This window comes from Onychostruthus taczanowskii, unplaced genomic scaffold (genome assembly GCF_017590055.1).
Source record: "Onychostruthus taczanowskii isolate IOZ18803 unplaced genomic scaffold, ASM1759005v1 scaffold2, whole genome shotgun sequence".
Classification (NCBI taxonomy): Eukaryota; Metazoa; Chordata; class Aves; order Passeriformes; family Passeridae; genus Onychostruthus; species Onychostruthus taczanowskii.
Window position 1 is genome coordinate 24,737,158 of NW_024499239.1, and position 16,873 is coordinate 24,754,030.

The 16,873-nt window shown below is 41.5% G+C and overlaps 1 protein-coding gene across 4 annotated transcripts in view; it reads left to right on the plus strand.

Annotated features, from left to right (window-relative positions):
* Positions 1-15,937, plus strand: part of KDM3A (lysine demethylase 3A) — a 29,780-nt gene extending 13,843 nt beyond the window's left edge. For all 4 annotated transcript variants that reach the window (XM_041403114.1, XM_041403113.1, XM_041403112.1 and 1 more), the window contains 16 exons: positions 445-646; positions 2,062-2,276; positions 4,935-5,087; positions 5,320-5,415; positions 5,731-5,858; positions 7,603-7,789; positions 8,233-8,402; positions 9,146-9,382; positions 9,776-9,947; positions 10,887-10,977; positions 11,532-11,662; positions 12,458-12,577; positions 12,663-12,802; positions 14,591-14,767; positions 14,849-14,983; positions 15,198-15,937. In XM_041403114.1, the coding sequence (XP_041259048.1) occupies positions 445-646; positions 2,062-2,276; positions 4,935-5,087; positions 5,320-5,415; positions 5,731-5,858; positions 7,603-7,789; positions 8,233-8,402; positions 9,146-9,382; positions 9,776-9,947; positions 10,887-10,977; positions 11,532-11,662; positions 12,458-12,577; positions 12,663-12,802; positions 14,591-14,767; positions 14,849-14,983; positions 15,198-15,278 (2,435 nt within the window). In that variant the 3' untranslated portion in view covers positions 15,279-15,937. The remainder of the gene's footprint in view (positions 1-444; positions 647-2,061; positions 2,277-4,934; positions 5,088-5,319; positions 5,416-5,730; positions 5,859-7,602; positions 7,790-8,232; positions 8,403-9,145; positions 9,383-9,775; positions 9,948-10,886; positions 10,978-11,531; positions 11,663-12,457; positions 12,578-12,662; positions 12,803-14,590; positions 14,768-14,848; positions 14,984-15,197) is intronic.
* The last annotated feature ends 936 nt before the right edge of the window (positions 15,938-16,873 follow it).

Sequence of the window (16,873 nt, forward strand, 5' to 3'; positions counted from 1 at the left end):
GGGAAATGTTTGGCATCTGTTACAGTAAGATGCTGAAAGCTGTTGCATCATGAAGGGAGAAAACAGGACTGAGAAATGACCAGGTTGTACTCTGTCCCCATTTCTTGTGAAATGTGGTTGCAGCATGCCCTAATCTGCTCAGGGCTCCAAGTCTGGCTGAAGAACTTCCTTTAAAAGCAGATGTTCTTTCAAAATATGAAAAAGTGAAAGGAGCTCTTGGTTCCACAGAGTCTGTGTGGCTTCACTGGAACTGCAGCTTGAGACAGTTCCTGCTGACTGGAGAAGAGGTTTCTGCCAACTGCAAATATTTTTAGCATAACTTAGTTTCAGTGTAATGTGAAACTTAGAGGAAAAGTTGATGTGGATCTTTCACTAAAATACATTTGCTGGTGCTTCTGTGAGAAAAACAGAGGCTTTTGTAACGCTGGCTGCTCTCCCCTGCAGTAATCGTTCGCAAGTCCATTTTATCTGACGCTGCTAAAGTGAAGAAGCTGCAGCAGAGTGGGGAGGCCTTTGTGCAGGACGGCTCCTGCAACAACATCGCCCCTCACCTGCACAAGTGCCGGGAGTGCCGCCTGGACAGCTACCGCAAGAACAAGGAGCAGAGAGACTCCACCGTCTTCTGCCGCTTCTTCCACTTCAGGAGGTGAGAACAGTTCATATCAACACTTGGGAAAGGTGAAAAAAACACGGTTATGTGGCCAGAATAGTCTCATGGAGGTCTGTTTCAAAGCTATTTAATGCTGGTGTGTAGCTATAAGAGCAATATACCCAACTAGTGAGTGGCTGCCAATGGTTTTTTAGCCCTTAGAAATGATGCAAGTGCTTCATTTGAGCAGAAAATATTTTGGCAGGACTTAGAGCTCTTTATTTCCCTGTTCTGGGCTGAGGCCAGTAAGATAACATGAGTTTAGTTTGAGTGCTGCAGCTCAGTGGAATTTGAGATACTAATGAGAGGGTAGATTCCATGCAGGTTTCCCAAAGTTTAGTGGAAGGACACCTGAAATGTTAGCCATGAACCCACAGTCATGGAAGAGTTGCACTAAGTGGCTATGGGCTTTCAACTGGGGCTTTCCAAGTTTCTCATGGAAGTGTTTAATCTGTGCACACACTGGAATTCAGTTCTGTTGGCAAACATTTTAAAAAAATACAGATGTGCTACTAATCTGTTATTTATCCTCAGATTAGAGATTTTACTATGGTAAGTCTTTGTATAATCTGATGTGTGAGACCAAAGTGACAAACAGAGTATGCTAATTCATCCTCTCAGGGTAGCAATCCAGACTTGCAGTGCAGTTCAAATCATATGAATCCTTTGGTTTAGAAGTTGAAACTGATGGAATTATCCCTGTTCATTGAATGTGCAATCTGCCAGTCCTGGAGATGGCATTTGTCTGATGACAGCACCTGCCAGCACGTGTTCTCATGGCACACCTAACAATACAGTGAGCACACATTGTCATCAGAAGGCACCTTGCTTCTTCAGCATTTAGTAAAAAGGTTCCTGAGCAGAGCTCTTCATGTTTTCCATTTAAGACACTACTAACAATGTAGATCTCATTCATTCCACCTACTCAGAATCACTCAAGAATATATCTTACTGAAATTTTGCTTGACGCTTTTTGACAGCTGCTCCCAAATGAATTGTTACTGAAATATAATCTATATTTAAGGCATTCTAACTTCTCTTGAGAGTTGTGTGTAGTCCTAGATAAAATTATTGCTATTGCCATCTCTAGATGTGGCCTTAATGCCAGTGCATTTTAAAAATTGTAAATCTGATTTGGTTTTGTGTGAATAAAGAACCACTTGTAAGGTAGATTTCCTAACTGAAAACCTGAATGTGTTCAGTCTTTTTTTGTTTAAAACCAGCAGTGCATTGAACGAGCCTAATGCTAGTGACCAGTATGTTTACCCATGTCTGTTGTAACCTTTGAGTAAATTCATTGGCATACAGTACACACACTTGCAACTGAAACACTGACTGATTGGCATGAATTTAAACCTGTACAGCATTTGAGGTGATGAGGGCTTTTTCTCCTTTTCCCCCTTTTTCATCAGGCTGCAGTTTAACAAGCATGGGATACTGCGTGAGGAAGGTTTCTTAACTCCAAATAAGTACGACCCTGAGGCTATTAGCCTGTGGCTACCTTTATCCAAAAATGTTGTGGGTCTAGATCTGGACACAGCAAAGTACATCCTTGCCAACATTGGAGACCACTTCTGCCAGCTGGTGATATCTGAAAAGGAAGTCATGTCAACGATTGAACCACACAGTAAGATCAGCTTGTGTTGAAATAACTTGTGTTTTCACAGCTTTATGTGAAGCTTTAAGATTCTGTGTGAAAATGAATTGCATATATTTGGAAATATCATATAAGACTTGAGTGTGTCCCTTCTCAGAGAGGGAATGGTTAAGAGCCACTGTGAGCTGTTGTCAACAACTCTTTGCTCCTCACAGGGAGGGGGAAAGGGAAGGGTGATTCCACCCTTCTTTGTCAGAGGTTGTTTCTCAATTTATCAAATTACTTTTCCTGTTACAAAGTGAAAAAAGAGATTAAGTAAACTGCCAGGTAGCTGACAACAAAAATCTATTCTTGGCACGAAAATGAAATAAAGATTTTACTTTGCACAGGGTTTTGTTAGATTGCTTTGGACCTGTTTTATTATAACTGCATCATGGACCTACTGCTGTCTGTCAGTAAGAGTTATTTTTTCCTCCCCCTGCAAGTTTCCAGTGGCACTTTTAGAAGTGATTGTGGCACCCTACTGGGCGTGGACCAGAGGAGTGCTGGTGATGGGATAACTGATTGGGGAGGTTAATTAGGGTAGACAGAGCTAACTTAGCACCCCCAAACACAGGGGTTTGGCCACGTCAAAATATTTCTGTAGCAAATGTGAGCAGACAAATGGGGAAGTCTGCAGCCTTGCATAATCACTTCTCAGAGCAGAATGACTCCTAAAACTGTGTTTGTTTTCTGGATTTTAAGTGCATGGCTGGGGTACAGCACAGTTTAGGGGATTGCTGCTGTGTTTGTGGAGTGTTGACATTAGATAAAAATCCTCTCGGTTTGGCAGTCACTCCACTGTTCTGAAATAAGAAAAAAAGCTGAACAAGCTTGAATGCCCTTCCAAAGCAGGGGGAAGACTTGAGATATTCCAGAAATACTCAGTGTGGGGTCTTACCTTGGGCTGCTTGGAATCAGCAGGCTTTGCTCTTCTCTTGACCTGCAGGATGTTCAGGGCTATGGAACCAAGTTATCTGTAGCCAGAGTGAGATGTGTAGACTGAAATGCAGAAACACTTTTGGGAGAGTGAAGCTTTGGGTGAATTCATGAAACAAAGGGAAGGTGTGGTGTTTCTTAATAGCAGAGGATACATCTGTTGGCATAGCTACCAGAAACATCCTCTGCTTAAAAAACACAAGACATGTATGAGTTCTGGAATTGGCTTGAAAGGAGCAAAATCTCATTAATTCATCTTTGATTTTATTGCCCTGACTGGTGAGAGTAAGGGAACTCACTTTCATTAATATGAAGGTTATTTTTAATGCCCTGGGCAGGAAAGAAGTAATTTACAGTCTGAATATTGGTGTTCTTTGAACAGTGCAGTGGGAGAGTGCTCAGTCAGCACAGGAAAAAAGGAGATTCTTCTGCCACCACAGCTTGAAGTTATGGTCAGTTTAAGTGTATTATCCCTGTGAAGTAAAAGATTGACTAGTGTAGAAAGAACAGCTTGTTAGGTCACATTGTTCCTTGGCTACCAAATGCCAGAAGGAAGCGGGATTAAACTACAAGGAGAAACCAAAAAAATAGGAGGAGTACAAAGAGTACAAAGAGAGAAGATTCAGAAAAGATAGGAAATGGCATTCAAAAGATAAGAAAAAACTTTCATCCTGTTTGGGGGAAATTGGAGAGTTGACCTAGAAAATGATAAATATAGTGCATGTTTTTAAAAGGCAGAGAAGAATGGAGCTGGTGATATTTAGACCTGTGTCTCTTGGAAGAATTCTGAAGCAAGTAGTCAAACAATTTTTACCTCCTACTTAAGAACAAATTGTGCTAAGCTATTCCAGTGTTGTTCCATACATAGTCAATGGGCATTATTCAGAACAAGAGCAGCAGATGTCTTGGATGCTGGTATGGTTTTCTTAGCATGCATTAGGACATGGTCTCTTATAACTTGCTTTTAAAATTAAGAAACCTTGTGGGCAGGAAAGTTTCAGAGAAGTTACAAGTGTGGAAGGTGGTAGGAGGAGGCAGGTGTGTGCTTTTTGTCTTGTCTGGTTTTCTAGCTGGCAACATAGGGAAGTGAAGATCAGGCTAAAATAATTCTTGCATAATCACAGATTCACAGAAAAATAATACAGCCCTGGAAGGGCTTGTAGTTTTTTGCAAGATACTGTCAATGTTTGGGATGTTTTGAGTGAACTGAAGAAGTGGCTTGGGATGAGGAAAGGGGAGTATAGTGGGTACATAAGAAACCTGAACAGCAACAAAGAAGAAAATTCACCATTCTGAGAGGGTCAGACAAACACAAACACATAAAACCTCCCAAAAGGAAGGCAGCTACTTGCCCACCACGCTTCTGAATAGAAAACCAGGATAAGCTAGTTGTGTCAAGCTACACATTAAGCTTAGCTTGCCAGCAGTACCTGAATTTATTCCCTGGAGTAGCTGTGGGATTTCCACTAGGAGACTGTCAGGAGTGTGCTTGTTAACTTGGACAGGAATAAAAGCTGCGGTTGGTGCTGCACAGGAGGAAGCAAACTGGTCTCGTTGCTTGGACTGTTGTGTAACAGCAAAAGCGTTTTTTGGAGCTCCAATGCAAGACCAAGTCTGAGTCATATCACTGCAGTTTAAGTGACTGTAGTTAACATGCAAATCCTGAGTTTGTTGGCACTAACCCTTTGACTGTCCCGTCCTTGCCTGCAGGACAGGTGGCCTGGAAGCGCGCGGTTCGCGGCGTTCGCGAGATGTGCGACGTGTGTGACACCACCATCTTCAACCTGCACTGGGTCTGCTCCAAGTGTGGCTTTGGGGTGTGTGTGGATTGCTACAGGATGAGGAAAAAAAGCTCACATGAAGGTGGGAGTGCTTATTACTACCTGAAACAAAGGGGGAGGAGGGGGAAAAAAAATCATCTGTGGTGGACTTGGAAGTCAATGACAGCTTTAAATGAGCCCAAAAAAAGCTTTCCCAGCCAAAAGGACTTAAAACTACAACTTATGTGTTGTAGGCTTGTGGTTGGATGTATCAATAGTCAAATATGTGGTTTTCCAGAGCAGTAACAAAAATCTGTAATGGTTTTGTTTTACAGATGATGAGTCAGATACTTTCTCCTGGTTTAAATGTGTGAAGGGGCAGGCACATGAACCAGAGAATCTAATGCCTACACAAATAATTCCTGGAAAAGGTATTGGAAATATTTGATTGACATAAAATGTGCTGTAGGATTTTGCTGTCTTTTGTACTGAGTGAGGTTTGATTTTAATAGTAAAGTTAGTAAAAGCTTAACATTTATTATCCAAAGACAGGAATAGCATGTGTGTTTAATACTATTTTATTTTCTTTGACCTTTACAAAGAAGTAGCAGAACTTCTTGTTTAATGGTGATCAGTATTCAAATACTAAGTGTTTAGCTGCACAACACACACAGTTTCTTAAAAAGTCTTGGTGACTGCTGGATGTTGTGGTTACATGTGAGCTCATTTGTGGTTCTCTCCTTCAGCTCTCTATGATGTTGGTGACATCGTTCACTCTGTAAGAACAAAATGGGGCATAAAGGCAAATTGTCCTTGTGCAAATAAGCAGTTCAAAGCACTATCAAAGCCAGCTCTGAAGGAGGATTCAAAACAGGTATTGTTACTGCCTCTATGTCTGTGCAGTTAAGTTTGTGTCAGTCTATTGCATGTTCCTGAAGCCACTGCTAATTTGTCTCTGTAGGTTGCCAGCCCTGACCTCTGTGATAACCCCACCACACAGGGACAACTGGTGTTCACTGTTCATCTTTCTGCTTCAGCTCTTCTTTTAAGTTTTTGGGGAAATCTCATTTGTGTTCCTTTGACACTGAGCCCTCACTAGTTGACCTGTCCTTAAAAAGGCTCAGTGAGGATTTTTAGAGCAAAAACGGGATTAGATTGAGAGATCCCTTAAGAGAAGAAAATAAGGAACAGATGAGTGGGAATGGTAGTGAAGTGTTGAATAAATGGGAGTGGTAGTGGAGAATGTGAAGAACAGATGCGTGGGAATGGTAGGGAAGGCTATTCCTTGGGTCCTAAAGATATAATACTTGCAGCATATAAAAGAGTGAGTAAGGTGGAAGAGCACTGGGATTTGTAAAAGAGCTAAACATGAAAAATATTGAGATTTAGAGGAGTGTGGAGATTCACTGATTTCTCTGGCAATCTGGTAGGTTTGCTTCTCTGTATTATAAAAAAACCAAAAGGAAACCCTGCAACATACACATATTTATGGGTGTAGTATATTTTGCTTTTGAAAACAGAGCACAAATTAATAGCATTGTTTGGAAGTATCTCACAAGAAATGGGGTGAATGAAGTGATTTTAATTTTGTTAGATGCTTATTCATAGCCTTATTTTGAAAATAAATATTACCTTAAGTGTAAGAAGCAGGCTGGACTTGAATTCAATCTAAGCAATGAACAGAAGAGACAAAAAATATTTAAGTTGTTACAAGTGTGGAAGATAGATATGTGATTCAAAAGGTAGCATTCAACTGACTTGGCTTAAGTCTTCTGAATCAAGATTTCCTGTGATTCTGGACAAAGAGCTGCATTAAATTTATCTACACATCTTTATAGATGTTACTGCACTGGTTGTGTGAGGATAAGCTCATTAAAGGTTGAAACATTTTGTATTATGTCATGTTTAGAATCCTTGCCAAGCATCAGCAGTCAGTGAGAGATGAAATAGAGAATGTAATGATAGGCAGACAAAAGAGCAGAATCATTTCTCAGCTGAAAATTGTTTGAGCAGAGAGAGGAAATGTCACCAGTCATGCAGGAATCCCAGGGCAAAGCTGTGGTTCTGGTTACTCTTCCTCCAAATGACCAGATAATGATAAATGAGCTGCACAGGAGATGGACAATCCTGTGCTTGTGTTGTGCTGGCCAGGCTGGTGCTGCACTCAGGCAGGGGCAGCTCAGGCCTGGCCAGTGAGTGCATGTTTGCTGCCACCTTAAGAGAAAAGTTCAGGAATGCTCCATATCTATTTTAGTCCTCTGAACCAGAGCTGCAGCTGTGCCTGAGCATCAGCTGTGGCTAGAAATGTGAGAACTGCTGTTAAAACTGCACTTGGTTCCCAAAGCAATCCCAGAAAATGCACCTGGGAAACTTGGTTCTCTGTGCTTGTCTTGAGGGACGATGGATTCTGGCTGCTCCTAAATTCGGGAGATCCCAAATCCTGCTGAGCTGCCCTCTCCTGATCCTGAGCTGCAATGCTGACCTCTGGTGGAGATCACATGTTTTGAAGGGCCAAACCTTTTTACTGTTTAAAGGATGAGTTTGGACATGCTATTGCTTGTATTCCCTTTGTGTAGGGTGTGTTTATGTCTAAACAAGTTGTTGCTTTGCTTTTTCAGCACTTGGCATCCGGGGACAGGCCTGGCCTTCAACACAACAGTTTTGTCCTGAGCCCACAAGTCACTACACACGACCCTCCTCTAAAGTCAGCACTTGGAAGCAAACAAACTGCTTCTGTAAATACTTCTCCTTCATTAAATTGGTTTTCAAACCTAACCAGTGGAAACGTGAATAAGGAAAACAAAGGTATGTGCAGAACCAGTGAAGAGTAACCCCTTTGTGGCTGTTTGTCAGAAGAATATAGGTCAGACCCAGCAGTATCTTGTGCTGAGAGTGATGTCATTGGCCTGCTGGGATAAGTGTTCAGTGGCTTGGAGTAAAGCCTGGCAGAGTTAGCATATTCTGTTTCAAAAACTGAATTAAAATCCCATTGATGTAAGTATTCTTGAAAATTCAGTTTGAGAATACTTGTTGTTCTTACTGTTTTTTGGTTTTTTGGGTTGTTTTTAGAATGTGGGATTTTAAAAACGTTGGTTTAATGAAGAAAGTTAAGTGAAAGAAATACTTTATCTGCATGTATTGGGAGAAGATATATATATGTATGTAGGAGGATATTGTCTTGAAAAAAAAATTCCAAGTATTTTCACAGTCTCAAAGTATTCTCACAGTTTTTCCTTTCTTCATTTCAGAGAAACTTCTCATACCAATTTCAAAGAATGAAAATAAACCTCTTCAGACACTCCCTAGCTTAGCCAAGCCAGCTGCAGCCCTGCAGACATTCAACAGTGCAATATTAACCCCTGTGAGCAACAACAACACGGGCTTCTTGCGGAACCTGTTGAACTCTTCTGCAGGAAAGGTACAGGAAAAATTCTGTCCTACAAGTTTGAGTTCATCCCAGGCTTAGATTCTGTTTTAAACCTGTGAACAACTGCCACAGTTTATTTTCTTGTCACAGTAAAATTGTCTTCATTTGGGAAGAAGGATTAATTCATTTTCAGTGCTCAGTTGGGAGAAGCTAAGTGGTACTAGGTCTTGGTGAGGAACTGGGAACTAAGGGATAAAGCAGATTAACTTCCTCAGGGCAGAGTCTGGAAGCTGCATTGATTGGGATGTCTTTTAGACTCAAAAAAGAAGCACCAGTGAACTTGCAGATGGAGGGAAGAACCTTCTGTGGTGTCTTCCCCTTACCTCATTTGCAGACTGTTTCACTTCAGATGTTTCTGGGCTTTGTCTGATCTTACAGAAGTTATTTCTAAGTGATGGGGGAAAATACTGGCTTCGAGAGTTCTTTGCTAAAACTGAGTTTCTGGTCCTTGATATAAAGCAAGTCCTTTTCTGGATTTCTGTAGTGTTGCTGAGATGCAGATCAGCAGCAGTTGTTGTGCCAGGATTCTGTAGACAAAGTGTAAGAAATGGCACTGGCATTTAATGATGGTGCATTTCTAGACAGCAGAATTCTGCAGTTGTTGGTTTCTCTGCATGATTGGATCTCAAGTAAAAAATTTTAGGAGTGGCAGATACTTTCTTTAAAGCTTGCAAGATAAAGCAGCAGAAAAGAGCACTAATTTTTTGTTGTTGTTCCTCCATGTGTTTTATCAGACAGACAATGGACTGAAGAGTACACCCAAAATCCTTGATGACATTTTTGCTTCCCTGGTGCAAAACAGAGCCATTACAGACCTGCCTAAGAAGCCTCAAGGGCTGACCATAAAGCCCACAATCATGGGCTTTGACACTCCCCACTACTGGTTGTGTGACAACCGCCTGCTGTGTCTGCAGGATCCCAACAACGAGAGCAATTGGAATGTCTTCAGGGAGTGCTGGAAGCAGGGACAGGTATGCTCATTTTCCTGCTTTTTTCCATTTGCAATTCATGTGTTTTGTCCTTTAGTTGAAGCACAGCTACAACTACTGTAGTGATAAGCAGCATTAAACCTTAATCAAATGCGTGACATGAGCACTGTTACACTTTATCTAAGGATCTCTTTTACTGTTTAAATCAGTTTCTAAGCACAGAGCTGGAATTATGGCTCTGTATAAAAAGCTGCCTCAGTTTGAAACAGAGAATGCTCAGATGCCTGGTAAGGCAAAATTCTGGTAGGGCGTACTGAGCATTTAGTTTGCAAAATGTCTGCATTCAAATGCTCAATGTATTTTATGTATTACCCTCTTGTAGATAGAATTTTTGATGTTTAATTATTCTTCAGAATATGTTCTTTTTCTTTTTAGCCTGTAATGGTGTCAGGAGTGCATCACAAGTTAAATGCAGACCTCTGGAGACCAGAGTCCTTTAGGAAGGAATTTGGCCAACAGGAAGTAGATCTGGTTAACTGCAGGACCAATGAAATCATCACTGGAGCTACTGTAGGGGATTTCTGGGATGGTTTTGAAGATATTTCAAGTAAGCACTGTGACTCTTTGTTCCAGTAGGTAAAACACTCAGCAACAATAATTCTGCCCTGGCACAGATTTGTAATCCATAAGCAGTGTACAAGATGTTCAAGGATTTCTCCTCAGCTTGGGCAGTTTGGTGAGGATGTATTGCAGACATTTATGCTCAAAGGATTGTGGACTGGCTAAAAACTCATTCCCATGAAGTGCTTTTCTTCAGGAGTGTGTTTGGCTGCCTTTAGTCTTGTGGGGAAACATTCTGAGGAAATTCATGATCTTTCATAGCAAGTGGGTTCATCTGCCAGCTTTTTTTTTCTTCTGTTGAGAAACAGAAGAGCACATGTAGGGGTGGTGCTCATGGGTTAAACGGGTTCTGCTGTTTTAACTTGAAGGTAACTACTTTGTTCTGAGGAACTGAAGTTACTTTGTATAAAAATAGATTTAGGGGAGGTGAGTTTGAGGTTTTCCAGGGGAATTAACAGTTGCCATTGCATCTGGAGTTATACTTTGTGTCTGCTACACGTCCTTATCTGAGGATCTGCTTTACTGTTTAAATCAGTTGTAAGCTCAGGGAGTTTCGTACTTAGAGCAAGAAGAGTGGGAGGTGGAAGACTCACACCTTTCTTTTCTGTTACTTATCTTTGAAGAGGTTTGGCTTCATCAGCTACTTTTGGCCTCAAACCAGTTTCTGAGCTAACTTGTAGGAAGTGCTTGGGCAGGGAAGCAGTAAGGGCTGCTTGTCTGTCTGACATCTCCTGTTGTAACACGTTTGTCATAAGAGTGATACCCTGCTCTGGTGTCAGAGGAAACTTGTATGTCTTTAATACTACATGAAAACTTGTGGAGTGAACATGATTTTAGACTGGGATAAGGATTTCTTCATCTTAGTTCTTTGTACTCTGAGTTGTACAACTATTAAAAGCTAAGACTTGTTAATATTTCAAATTAGGTCGCCTGAGAACAGAAGAGGGAGAGCCAATGGTACTGAAGCTGAAGGACTGGCCTCCAGGAGAAGACTTCAGAGACATGATGCCCTCTCGGTATGAATTTCCAGAGAAAATGTTCATTGTTTCTGTGGCACACCCCCAAAATAATGGACTGTAGGAATATTCTTGTGTTTTGATACCTGCCTCAGCTTGGAGCAGCAGCTGGTGACATGTGAACAGTTCTGTTTCTCAGAGATGCCTGACATAAATGGAAATCCTGCACAAGTTTCATGATACATTTTTATGTGGTTCATTTGTGTTTGCTAAGTAAAGTGAGCACCTAAAACTGCTCCTAAAAGCCTGGATCACTTTGAAATCTGAAGTTCAGTTGAAACTTACTTTTTGACCAAACATTTTTAAATATTTGGACTTAAGCTATTTGATATTTCTTGAGATGATTACACCATGAAATAGCATTACTCCAGAGCATTAAGTTTATTTGCTGTATTTCTGTGCCTTGCTTGTCTGGTTCCTTTTCATGGTGTCCAGCAAACCCCCTAAGGGAAAGAGTACACTTCCTAAACTGGAGAGAGCTTTTCTTGCAGCCTGTTTCAGTCTGGTTTTGGTTTTATCGCTACCTAATGTTAAATTTTGCTGCATTACCTTAGGTTTGATGATTTGATGAAAAATATCCCATTGCCAGAATATACCAGGAGAGGTGGCAAACTCAACCTTGCCTCTCGACTTCCCAACTATTTTGTGCGACCAGATTTGGGCCCCAAGATGTACAATGCCTATGGTAAGGAATTTTTCACTCCAAAGGTCACACTGACCACATGTTCCTGTTGAAATTTATTGTAGATTATCTGAATCCTTGCTGTTGTAGACAATTTGATTAATCCCATGGATCAGAGAACCTGAGTTTAGCTCATCTATAGGTATCAATGATGTCCAGAGCATGATATGATTTATTTTATTGAAAAATCTTTTTTCCAGGTGGTTTCAAGCCAATAGTAGTTATTCCCAGTCTTCCAATCAACTTGCTCCACAGCCTCTTTCCTGTAGCTGGCAATGTGTATTTGTTGTTGTGCTGCTTCTGGCTGTATTGCTTTTGTTGTTCTCCTTTTTGAACTGCATCATTTAGCTTTTAATCTTTCCTTGAGCAGTTTTTTTCCATGTCTGGTTCATCTGCTGTCACCCAAAAGACATTTAAAATGGAGCAACATCGTGTCCAGTAGAGAGATGGTGGATAGTAAAGACATTAAACCTGTATCAACAGCTGGTTAGAGTGAAAAAGAGACTTTCTCAAAATGCTTTATCCTAAACTGCTGTATAAACCCTTTTCTAGTAGGATTTAAACATGATTTTTATATATCATATGGGCTAGACAGAGATACACTGATCTGTATCAGCCTGTCAGCAGATCTCTTGGGAAGCCACAAGATGGAGCAAGGTCCTGGATAGAAAGCACATTGTTGGTAGAAGTAAAAGCACTCTAATCTTTTCAGAAAGTGCTTCTGACAGTGGTGCAACATTTTTTTGTCTTACTAATGGATGTGCTACTCCTTTTTCCCCCCTCTGATTCCTTCCCCAGGCTTGATAACACCAGAGGACAGAAAATACGGCACGACAAACCTCCACTTGGATGTGTCTGACGCAGCCAACGTCATGGTTTACGTGGGGATCCCCAAAGGCCAGGCTGATCAAGAGGAAGGTAGAGTCTCAGTGGTGTCTGGGGGGATATTTCTGTGGCCAGAGGGAAGATCCTTTAGTGTAACTGCTTGTGTTGCTTTCCACAGAAGTGCTGAAGACCATCCAGGATGGTGACTCCGATGAACTGACAATTAAGCGTTTCACTGAAAGCCGAGAGAAGCCCGGAGCTCTGTGGCACATTTATGCTGCCAAAGACACAGAGAAAATCCGGGAGTTCCTGAAGAAGGTGAGCTGTTCATCTTAAAAACTGATCTTCTGGCTCTGTAGGCTTGCAAGTCTCTATCTTTGGGCTTTTCTGCTCCTTCATATCCCAGTTACTGCGGAAACAAATAACTGGAGTTGTACCCAAAACAAAACTTCTGCTGTGCCATGAGTCGTGTAGGACCTGAAAAGGGTGCAGAGTTGAAGCCTGAAGTTACCTTGTATGTAGATATTCCTTCTGCCCACTCTTCTCTTAGATGAGTAATGTTATATAGTGAACAAGAAAATAGCTGGTTTAGATTTAAGTAAAAGCAATTTAATTTGATCCTTTTTTGAAGAATGTGAGATGTTTTTGAGAAATGTCAGAGCAGTACCTGGTACATAACACTCTTCCTTGTTCTCTCTCTTACTACCTTTTCTTGTTTTCCCCATACCTTGATGAGGTCTGAATTAAGGGTGGTATTTTGTGTCACGTTTTCATGGGAGTTAAGAGTTTAGTGGATATCCACATCCAAAAGGGCTTGATTTAGTGTTCAAATATACCTCAGATGGTCCAGAGTTTTTTGTGGTCTAATGGTAACACTTCTTTGGTGCTATACAAGTGGAAAGAGCCAGTGTTCTGGTATTTAAAAGGATAAATTGGATAACCTGAACAACTGTTGGCCTGGTCAGGCTTATGGCTTTCTTGGTGGAAGCTGGAAGAGGCTGCAACAGACTTATTTAATATTAACAAAGAACAAATCTTATGGTTGGTCAAACATGATACTTGATAAGCATTAGCATTAGGGTTTGATAAGCATTAGCAGTTGGAGTCTTCACATCTGTGTCTCACACCTCAGTCCCTTGTATCACCCTTGCTGGCAGGTGTGGGGCTTTCAGCAGTTTTTAGTGCAGTAGAATCAAGCTGTTTATCTCCTCCCAAATGAGTTTTTGGGCTACAGTCCTGGGTGTAAATGGCTGCTGCAGCAAGTTGGATTTATACAGCAACTTCTTGCAGAAATTCTCTCTCCACAACCCTCAAATTTCTGTCCTGAAGTGCTTGTTGTGCCTGCCAGTCTTGTTTCTCCTGAAAATCTGGTTTGCATCCTCTGGGTCAGTGAGCACACACTGACTGATTGTGGCCTCAAGGCAGACACCTGCTGAATTCCACGCTTGGTAGAGTCTCCCAGTCACAGGCTATAGAGTTACAGAGTCTCAGAATGGTTGAGGTTGGAAGGGAGCTTCAAAGCTGTCTCATTCCAACCCCCTGCAATGGGCAGGGACACCTTCCCCTGGACCAGGTTACTGAGACCCCTGTCCAGCCTGGCCTGGAACACTTCCAAGGATGGGGCAGCCACAGCTTCTCTGGATAACGTGTGCCAGTGCCACAATTCCCTCACAGGAAGGAATTTCTTCCTAATTGGTTCTTTTAATCTAAACCTACTGTCCTGCAGTTTAAAGCCATTGGCCCTTGTCCTGTCACTTAGCACCCTTCTCCACAGACCCTCTCCAGCGTTTGTAGTGCCAGAACACTGGTTCCGTGTGTGACAGTGGTTCCCAATGTGAGCACAAGCTGTTTCACTTGCCACTGTCACTTGGGATTACTTGCATTTTTCACATTTGCAATGTGTCTTGCAAGCCAGTGGGATGTGAGCAATGCTGAAACCTTGACAAAGATGTGAGTAAAGATCCAAACTTCAGTTGTGTAACTCCCCTACCTGAACACATGGTGCAAGTCCCTCTGGCACACATTTGTGTGGAATACCACAGACACAACTTGACTGTCCAGTCAGACTGGTGTGTTAAAATGCCTGTTGTCCTGTGACTTTCCCAGGTTGCAGAAGAACAAGGCCAAGAAAACCCTGTAGATCACGATCCCATTCACGATCAGAGTTGGTACCTGGACCGATCGCTGAGGAAGCGCCTCCATCAGGAGTACGGAGTTCAAGGCTGGGCTATTGTACAGTTTCTAGGAGATGTAGTTTTCATCCCAGCTGGAGCTCCACACCAGGCAAGCACCAGGGACATGGAATGGCCTGACTGCTTGGGCAGCTCTTTGAGCATGTGGCTAATGCTTGTCTGTTCTCTCTAGGTTCATAATTTGTACAGTTGTATTAAAGTTGCAGAAGACTTTGTATCCCCAGAGCATGTCAAACACTGCTTCTGGCTCACTCAGGAATTTAGATATCTGTCACATACGCATACGAACCATGAAGATAAATTGCAGGTAACTTCCCAGTGCTCAGTGCTTTTGATCCTGTGTAAAAAACCCACTAAAACACAACAAATATTTTCCCAAGTTTGTGATTTGCATGAAGGTTGGTCAGATGAACATGTCTGAACTGACCTGCAACAGGGTGAGGGGAAATAAGTGGGAAAGCTGGAAAACCATCTGTGCTGTTTGCTTGTAAAACCAAGCACCTTTTCCTTTGCTCCTGCAGGTGAAGAATGTCATATACCACGCTGTTAAAGATGCAGTTGGGATACTGAGAGCTAACGAATCCAGCCTTAGCAGACCGTGACGAAGAGCGCCTTAACCACACACTATGAAACAGAAGCGTTGGCAGCTGTTTTACCTACTCAGTCAGGACCTCTGTGGACTTTGAGATTATATGAATGTTACCTCATCTTCCTTTCAGCAGTACCAGAGGATCGTGGTACTATGTTCTGTGTATTCTTCCAATGTTTACAAACCTGATATGTATATGTAGTAATATGTATGGACTGTGGCATACTGTGAATGCTCAGTTGCAATAGAACTTTATACGGAGTTGCTCTCCAAACTGTACAAAATACCTCCTATAGAACTGTTGGGAACTATTCCACATTACTCGTTTGAAAAATATTATTCAAGGCATTGTAAAGCTTCAATTTTTAAAATTTATTTTGGGGTGGGACGAAGTATGGAATCACTCAGTTTAATAACCAATTTACATAAAAAGTTAAGAATGCAGTTCTGGAATTTCACATTAACATAGAACTAGCATTTAAATTAGCTTTAAGCTATTGTATAGTAACATAGAGATGGGAGTTAACCATCTTTAGGTAAATGTATTTAAATTTCTAAATGTTAAAAAAAAACTTTTAATCAAATGTCTTCTGTTCGAAACTGCTCTTTAATTTGATGTTTGATTCTCTTGTTTTTAACACTGAATGGTTACATAAAAATTCTTCTATTTCAGATACTGTTCCTTGCCTGTCTTCTTCAGTTGACTGTTTAAAATGTAATTAATTCGATGCAGTACTTAGAAATGCAAAAGAAAACTGTGTATCATAAATGGTTTATACTGTTTATTGAAGTATTTGAAGTCTTAGGATATGGAATTTAGCAGCAGACCTGTTTATAGGTATTTTTTGTTAACCCAAGCATGACTTAGCTGACACTACTGCTCCAGTGCTGTGGTCTGTGCCACATGAGCTTTGCAGCTTCAGTCTGAAATGGTACACACAGAACTCGGGGTTATTTTGAGAAACACTGAAAACATTGTAAAACTTGAAACAGGAAGAGAGGTTTTGAATGGAAAAGTGAATCTCTCATTTGATACCCTGTGACAAAATTAACCTTTCAGTTCCTTCCTAGCACTGAAAGTTGCAGGATGGCCTCCCAAGTCCACTTCTCTGAGCCTGTGCAACAAATTGAACTCTGCAAATGCTCCCTGTAGTACCTGACCTGCTTGTGATCAGCAGCAACTGTTGAGTCTGTCTTGGCTAGCAGGGTTCTTCTTCAGAGAAATTTCCTGATTGCTCCCTCAGGAGCGGGGACAGGCTCCAGTGGTGTGCAGGGAGCAGGAGCCTCTTGTAAGAGTGAAGTGAAGTTGATTTACAGAAGGTTTGCCTACAAACCAGCCCTTCACTGCATTCAGTGAGAGCTTTCCTCCACCTTCACTTGCTGACACCTCTTGACACTAAATAACTTGTTTTGGTCACTTTAGCTGCCGTGATTTGGCATTTAGTGCTTGAAATTGTCAAGTATGCTTAAAAACAACACTTACCTGAACATTCTCCCTTGGACTCAAGTTGAAGGAGATGACAATGAAGCAGGTTAAGTGCTTTCCTTGGAACCAGCTGGAGTATTTGTGGGCAGCTGGAGTACAGGTCCCTCCCAGGGAGCTGAGTC